Below are 8,385 nucleotides of genomic sequence, written 5' to 3' on the forward strand. Positions count from 1 at the left end.
GAAAGTCTACATGAAAGCACGAGGCTGCATGCGCAAGCGGAGTGTTTTTATTGTTAACGAGATCGATATCCCTCATTCTCAGCAAAATGTGAAATCGTTCAGCAGAATAGGTTCAAGGTCGTTGGGGAAGTGAGAACTGGGTGTATTTATTTACGAATATGACGACACTGTCCCTGCACGCATACGATCAAATTCAACCCGACTGTTATTGCTTGCGTGCTTTTCTGTCAAGAGTCTCGTTCTTGAATAGTGGGATAACGCCGGCGAAACAGCCCTTTTTATAACAATGCCTATAATAACTTTTCGGGAGTTTTAAATGAATTAAAAAATGATTAATAACTCATAATCCCATCAGTAATACATCACGTGCATCATCGATAATACATCACGTGCAGTGACTATATCGATAAACCTCCTCCTTATTAGCCTCCCACGCAGACGTTCTTAGGGGTTCGTCACGCGTTCCTGCTCGTGGGGCAGGAACGCGTGACGAACCCCTAAGAACGTCTGCGCGGGAGGCTACCTCCTTATTAGTATGCGGTGTTTTATCAGCTGACAAAACACTCCTCATTAATATGCGGATATGTATGTATATGTATGAGAAAATACTCCTCATAAGTATGCGGTTTAAAACCTCGAAGCGCCGAAAAAACAGTCCTGCTCGTCTTTTAAACATTACCTAACATCCCGTGTATCGAACATGGCTGTAATAAAGGAAATCAAATTTAATTATCAGTCAAAAGGCGTAATTGCTAAGATGTTAATAAAAAACATTCTTTATTGAAATTGGCTCAAGTGTCAGTACGACAGTTAAGATTGTTGATATTTGCCATAGTGCTCTCCTCAATGCCACTCAGGAGTTTGTTTTTGAAAAAGAACCGTCTCCAACACTTTAACTTATTTCACTTTAATTTTACGATGCTTTGTTTTAGCGGGGAGCCAGTAGAGAGGGATCCAGCCAGTGGACTGATCATGGCTTCCCAGGGAGTTCATGGTTTCGGGGAACAGCAGCATGCAGATGGACAGCGCACAAATGGTCTGGAGAATCGAAACCCTCAAAGAGACGACGGTTATACTGGCGAATTGAGCTACTCTGTTCAGGAGACTGGTAACCATCCAACAGAGCTGAGAGCAGATAGGCAAACGCGGCCGGTAAGCCATTTGCAGCGCGGTTTGGGGCTCAGGGACCAGGCCATTGATCACAGCTGCGGTCGAGAGGAGCAGCAGTTGATTGCGCACCTCAGCGGGTAAGAACCTTACTAGGCAGTAAGCTAATTTCACCTCATCTTTACTACAGTAAAAACCCCGAGTAAGAACCTGTGTTAACCTGTATTTTTCCAAGTTAGCCTCAACAGGTTCTTATATAAATGGTGCTTAACAGAAATGTAGGCTATATAGGTTCTTAAACAGGTTCTTATTTTCTTGATAACAAAACAGTATAGTGGCTGGAAGAATCTAGTGGTACTGTCTAATGTGTATAGTAGCGCGATAATGTGTGCACTGTAAATTATGTCTTCTTTATTACAATCAAAATAAAGAGATGTTTTATGAAATGTTGGCCAGCCTTTTCCTATGCCTGAGAGTCTATTCCATTAACATGTACATTCTAAGTCTTAAAAATCAATTTTATAGAATAAGAACCTGATTTAAACAGGGCCGTACCTAGCGCGGGGGCAGAGGGGGCAGCTGCCCCCGCCAGGAAAACTCAATTTGTTTCTAACATCACACTGATCACAAGAAAATCGACTAATTGACTGAAAAAATATTCCTTCAATGTGAATTCCAAATAATTATTTTGGAAAATCTTTTGAGGCAAAAGCCAGTACCGGTTTTCTTATGAAAATAATGATTTTGTCAGTTTGTGCTGCCTATGGTTTAGAATTTGGTGTGTAAATAAAGACTGACAAGCCTACGCCACTTTCTGGCGCGTGTTTTAGTCTTTTTAAATCTAGGTTATACAAGTATATTTTTTTTCAGAGATAAATTGGTTTTAAAAGCCTGCCCTGCTCGCAAGTATTTGTAGCGGGTTTGGATTTAACCATCACATGTTCATCATCCGACAGCTCATTTGCGCCTAATGTTTTTTGAGTTTCCTCTTTTGAATTCTGTAGCCGCTGCTAATTACACTCAGCTCTCTACTTTATCACTTTATTCGAAAACTTCACCATTCCAAACACATCCCGACGGTAAAAAAATCCGTACCAGAACGATTCTTGAAATACAAAGATTAAATAAAAGATGTTAAAAAATACTACAAGTAACGACATGGAATAAGCAACTGAGAAACAATAGAAAACGAACGACTAACATAAAAACGGCGAAACACAACTTTACAACACTGAAAATGACGCGCACACTAAAAACTTATGCAAAGAAAACTGGCTTAAAAAGGGTAAAAGGAGTGTCAGAAAGGCTCTTTACATACATAATCATCTTTAAAGGTGTGGGGGCGAAAGGTATGAAAGATGTAGCACAAACAAATACAACAAAAGTAGGTGTAAATTAGGCGCGCAGAAAAAGCTATAACTCGCTGTAACAAATTCTCTTCCTTTTGAATATGATCTCTTATTCCGCGTGTTCGACGACGGTGTTTTTATGCCACATAGGGCATTTCAGCTGGGTTTGGCTTGGATCTTTTAAGTGCTTGATAGTTTTAACTGCCTTTCTTGTTGAGATTTGTGTAATGTTAGGACAGAAATTAATCATTGCCTGTATCATGCAATGAGCTTCATTCTGTAATTGTTGGAATGCCGGGCCCGACTGTTAGTGTTTGTCACAAGGAGTTGTGTTTCTTGGCACCGCTATTTGGTTTTTTGGTTCTCTAGTAATCGTTGTAGCGTGTTATAGAGCTATGCAACGTGTCACAGCAATACTGAAAAGGCTTGAATTGTATTTAAATAACGACTGTGTTTTTGCAAATGCTTCGCTCCACTGATATAGTGCGTTTGTATTGTGGAAGCTCAGTGATTTTCTCCCTTTCATGATGAGCTTAGGTGAAGAAAAAAATGTATGCTAATGAGCTTACGGTGAGTTGAAATCACCAATGGCTTATCATTAACTGCAACAAGAGAAACCGTTTTGCACCTTTGCGTGTTATAATTCATGGTCGGAATGGTCTTTTTTCACACGTGCGGAGTTCCGGCAGTCACGCGGAGAGAAACAGAATCCCAGACATCGTGGTTTGTGCAGATCAAACGCGCGAGGAATGCCTTCGTTTTATTCACGCGAACGGTAACCAGTAACGAAGGTTCTTACGCTTTTTGTAAGACATGGTTCTTTTGCTCGAATAGTAACTCCAGGGCACAGACTTAATATAATATGAACCACTCAAAATAGGCAACTGGGCGATTTAGCATTTTAAAAGAACATCGAATCAAAGAACAAACGCAAACAATTCCTGCCAAAAGCAGTAGAATCGCGGCACAGAGTTTGGGACATTTATTTACTGTACAAAATGTAACAATATTTATTGTAGCACAAGCCGCGCTAGACACTGTGTTTTTGTGAACGTTGTAATCACATTAAACAAAATTCGGAGTATTTTTTCCACAAAAAAAAAGAAAGAAAGAAAGAAAAGTGATACAATTGTACATTGATGATACAAAGCAAGTGATCGTCTCCGCGCGTTGCATTCGGTCGTCCCTAAAATGGAAGAAAAAAGGAATAGTTTATAAACTGGAGTGCGAGGTTGGTATTCCTCTCATTTAGAGTTATAAAGAATTGGGACTACAAAGCAGTGTTACTGTATACTACATTTGTACTCGACAGAGCAGCTATGCGCAACGCACAAGCAAAATATTACAAAGCAGAATATTACAGTAAGCTAGATTAATTAATATCCGGCCCGACAGATAACAACAGCTCACTGAAAAGAAAGCTGACTACCCAAGTAGAGCAGAATTGGTTATTGCGATATTAATTAGTGGAAGCAGAGAATTCTGCTCGATAAGCTAAAGCAGAACCTAAGTTAGTGTTCATAGCGCGAGGTTAGCCGGTTAATGTTCTGCTCGACAGATAACAACAGCTCAATAAAGAACTGACTACCCAAGTAAAGCAGTTTGCTCGACAGATAACAACAGTTCTGGGAAGAACTGACTACCCAAGTAAAGCAGTCTGCTCGACAGATAACAACAGTTCAATAAAAACTGACTACCCAAGTAAATCAGAACAAGATTAATATTGCGCGGTGATGGTTGAATTAATGTGGCGCGCGGTAGATAAAAACAGTGCAGTAAATAAATGACTAAGAGCCAAGCTATGCAATACAATAAGTTCAAAAAACCGAATCTTGAAATTGATATAGCCTATTTACAAATTTCACTACTCACCAATGCCTTGCCTTGCAAGCGCTTTTATATGATCGTGAATCCATGTCGAATACGCGCGAGTTTCCCAACCTCGATCAGTTTCCCGCCATAATAACAAAGATTCAACAAGACTTCGACTCTCGGCAATGGTCTGAAGAGGTACATCCTTCCAAAATATCGTTCTAATTCCTAAACGTATACGTTGCTTTTCGACATTTCAATCCTATGATACTTGCGTTAAATGTTGAGAGGAAATTTGTTAGCCAAATTCAAAGACAGACAAAGCTGTGTCAATTCACACTATTACAACTCAATTTCAGAAGTACATTATTTTATCGAAGCTGGCGTCAACTTATCTGAACATCGCATTCCCAGGTGAAGGAAATAAAAACGAATGACCCAAGAACTATTTTCCTCGGCGTTATGGTAGATACAACTTACCAAGTCGAATATGCATGGGTAACTGAGTCAATCCTCGAGCAGAGGAAGTGGTCTGCTGTTATTCAATAAATTAAATTGCTGCCTGCCGCAATTACTCACCGATAAATACAAAAAATTCCATTCCTTTGTGACAGTCTGGGCTGGGAAATGTTATGAAAACGAAGGCAAACCAATGGCAAAATCGGCAGTTGACCGTGGAAAATCATACAATACCACTCCGGAAAACACTGCGCGTCGCAAGGCACGAGTTTGTCTCGAAAGCGCAAGATGAAACTGCGTGACTATAATACACTGTGGCTGTTTCATGTTACATTTCCAGGCATACGATGACACCTCGCGTACAATATTAAGAGAACCCCTGGGTGGAATTTTTTTCCTGCTCAAAGCTGCTCATGTTACAGCAGTGTATCGACTGTGTTTTAAAATGAGAAACAATATTTACTTCAAGCTAAACAAGATGTTAACTCCATAAGAAGTCATGGCAATTAAAAAAAAAAAGCTTCGGTGTGTTTTTTTTCTCTAAACGTCGTAGAGGCAACTTTCTGTGTAGGAGTGAAAACAAAATTAATGTTCAACTAGAAACCCTGTCTACATACGGTAGACCCCTGTGAGGGGTGTGCGGAGTTTGCCCCCACAGACAAAAAATCCTAGGTACGACCCTGTTAAAGGGTGTCTAAATTAGACATTTTAGCCTAACAGGTTCTTACTCGTGGTATTTTTTACTGTATATATCCAAAGAAGTCGATCACCGGTGACAAAGGAACTTTAAAATGAAGGAAAACATATTTTGAGGCGCCATTATGTACAGCTTTATTGTGAAAGTGAGTTTGGAGAAAATTATCTCCCGTGTTGGGCGCAGTCGTAAAGCGACAGAGCACAGTAAAGAATACATTTTCTCCCGACACTGTCATTATATACTAGTAGCAACGCAAGCATTGTCAGCGTTGAGGGCTTGAAAAACCGCAAAAGCGAATAGTCTTAAAAGGCAACCAGACGACTCACTGGACTGTGATACTGGTTTGTTTTTTGTCTTTGGAAATGTTGACGTCGACATGTCAGCTGAGTATCTCCTGTTTTCTCACTAACGTTGCAAAAGTTTCCAAGAGATTTTTAAGAAGCTCATTAGTGTCAAAAAACAGCAAGGTGAACGGAACAGTTGACAATTAACCAGTGAAATGGTTTTTCTGAAAACATTAGGTTAAAACTTTAAAATCAAAATGTTTTCAGTTGTAAGGAGAATGAATAGCTGACAGTTACAAAACTGTAGTGAGTTTTTCCTAATGATTTTACACTAATGATTTCAGGCTTAGACAACTGGAAGAGATCTTGAGTAATTTAGAGGGTCGAACCTGCAATGGAAACTATGTATGGCGCATAACCCATTTTCAACAGCGTTGCCAAGATGCCAGGAACGAGGTCAAGACAGCCTTATTTAGCCCTGCCATATACAGTCATATGCATGGGTATAAGTTCTGTGTCAGGCTACACATTAATGGCGTGGATGATGGAGCCGGAAGTCACGTGTCTCTTTTTGTTCACGCGTTGCAAGGAGAGTTTGACCACAGGCTCTCCTGGCCTTTCAGTGGTGCAATAACCCTCTCCATTCTGGATCAGAGCCATGATCGTAATGATGTCAGCAAAATTGTGTTGGCATCGCGAAATCTGCTCGCTTTTCAGCAGCCCACAGCAACTTGTCACTATATTGGATGTGGCTTCCAGCAATTTGCCCCTATTGCTCAGGTTTGTGCTCCCCGATACATAAAGAACGACACCATGCTGGTTAGAATTGACATTACTCGCTAATTAGTTTCGCAACCTTTGTAACAAGTTAGGCGATTGGTTATGAAATCCTTAATAAATGATGGTGGTGAATCAGACCCTCAGGTTAGTCATGGACCATTTGCAACGCTCAAGCTGCCTCTCTTTAAAACGAATTGTCTTGGCGCCCTCAGCTTGGTCTAAAACTAAACGGGGATGGGGTCGACAACGTTGGGCATTTGCCAGTTTGTTTTGTTTTCAATGCCCAGAGGGTCGGACGGGGTGGGGGTGGAGAGGTGGAGGGTCTGGAAGGTCACTACTGGAAATGACTAATGCATCATTTAATGAGTAATATGCAACAAATAATTGTTTTTGTTGTAAAAATTAGATTAAGTGCAAAAACTGATGATACCATGGACAATGTGGACTCAACTTGGAGAACAAATGAGTGTAATCCGTTCACTATATCCGAATTGAAATTTCCTGAAACGTTTCGCTTTGTTAGTTTAAGGAAGTGTAAACAAAATATTCAGTGATTAAATAAATGCTTTCAGAAATGTGTATTTTACTGAGTCACTGTTTATCAGGAGGTTACAAAATAATTTCGGTAAGTTAACCCTTCCCCTTTATAGGTGAATCCTTGCTGACGCCATTGTTTACATTTTTCCCATTAGCATACGACTTAACTCATAGAAGCCGTGGCCGTACATATGAACTAAATGCAAAAGTTGAAAGAGCTGATTAAGTTGAGCAATTTGTGCAATTTTCAGCTCTTTGCAAGCAATATTGAAGGAAATATCAGCCATCAAAAACTGCGAAATCGCTGGGTGGCAAAAAAGTTAATGAGTCATACACTCTCTGTATAATTTCGAGTTTTTAGAAGAGAATTTCTCCGAAACCATTCGATGTATTGGGCTCAAATTTTCAGAGAAAACTGAAACTGTTATGCCCTTTCAAAATTCAGAGCTTTTATTTTATTAGCGTCATCAGACAGTGATAAGCATATGTTAATGAGGCAAAAAGTGTAAACAAAGATTCGCCTTTTGAACTCCTTGGGTCAGCCTGAAGTTAGATGGTCTAACGGAGCAAGCAGATGATAAAATGGAACTGATTTGAAGAATCGTGAGAACATTTTATACGAAATAAGAACAAAAAAAATCAAGAGAAGTCGAAATGAATAAACTGACTGACCTGGAGGACAACAACACCCGAGCACAACAAAATTTTAATTTTAAAAGTGTAACGTAGCCTGAAGAACAGGCGTGATTTTATTTAAGTTTTTCAGGAAAGCGGAGGCAAGCATGAGGCGAACGCGGAGCGCCAGTCACTCGCACGCCGTGCTCGCCTCGTGCTTGCCTCCGTTCGCCTGAAAAATGCTTAGCCTGTTCTGCAGGCTAAGTGTAACGAAGGTCTTGCAACTTGATTCAGAAAATATTTTAACATACGTTTCTGGTCATGATCTTGTATTGTTGCAGTTTGAAATCTTTTTCTTTCTTTTTTTTTTTTAACAAGTTTCGCCGGAATTGCACAGTACAACATAATAGAGCGTACAACAACTTCCAACAAATCAGTCGAGAGGCGAGTTGTAAGAAAACCGTTACACAATAATCTTCAAAAGATTACTAAATAAAATGCTAAGCTATCTTTGCAAATCTATGCAATCGCTGACGTGAGCGTTAATATTGCTAAACTCGATGTGCGTTTCTGTTATCGCTTAGCGCTTTCTGCAGTGAAGACAACAAACGGAAACTTTTAAAAGATAGACTTAAAAACGCTCACAACAACAAATCGGTTCTCCTTGTTATCTCTTGGTTTCAGTGAAATTTTGTGAAGCTTTAGTGCCATGTCAGCACTTCCCTGTGGTTTGTTCCGTATGCTT

The 8,385-nt window shown here is 39.9% G+C and overlaps 1 protein-coding gene and 1 long non-coding RNA gene across 2 annotated transcripts in view; one reads left to right on the top strand and one right to left on the bottom strand.

Moving 5' to 3' along the window:
• Positions 1-8,252, top strand: part of LOC146463219 (TNF receptor-associated factor 6-like) — an 11,011-nt gene extending 2,759 nt beyond the window's left edge. The window contains exons 2-3 of the mRNA XM_085084711.1: positions 933-1,247; positions 6,053-8,252. Coding sequence (XP_084940837.1) covers positions 933-1,247; positions 6,053-6,551 — 814 coding nt within the window. The 3' untranslated portion in view covers positions 6,552-8,252. The remainder of the gene's footprint in view (positions 1-932; positions 1,248-6,052) is intronic.
• LOC146463220 (uncharacterized) lies at positions 1,830-4,585 on the bottom strand. The gene is made up of 2 exons (XR_014856945.1): positions 4,329-4,585; positions 1,830-3,642 (listed from the first exon to the last, which is right to left on the bottom strand). It is a non-coding gene; the product is annotated as an uncharacterized LOC146463220 (long non-coding RNA).
• Positions 8,253-8,385: the final 133 nt, after the last annotated feature.

This window comes from Pavona decussata, unplaced genomic scaffold (genome assembly GCF_977016875.1).
Source record: "Pavona decussata unplaced genomic scaffold, jaPavDecu1.1 SCAFFOLD_180, whole genome shotgun sequence".
Taxonomy (NCBI): domain Eukaryota; kingdom Metazoa; phylum Cnidaria; class Anthozoa; order Scleractinia; family Agariciidae; genus Pavona; species Pavona decussata.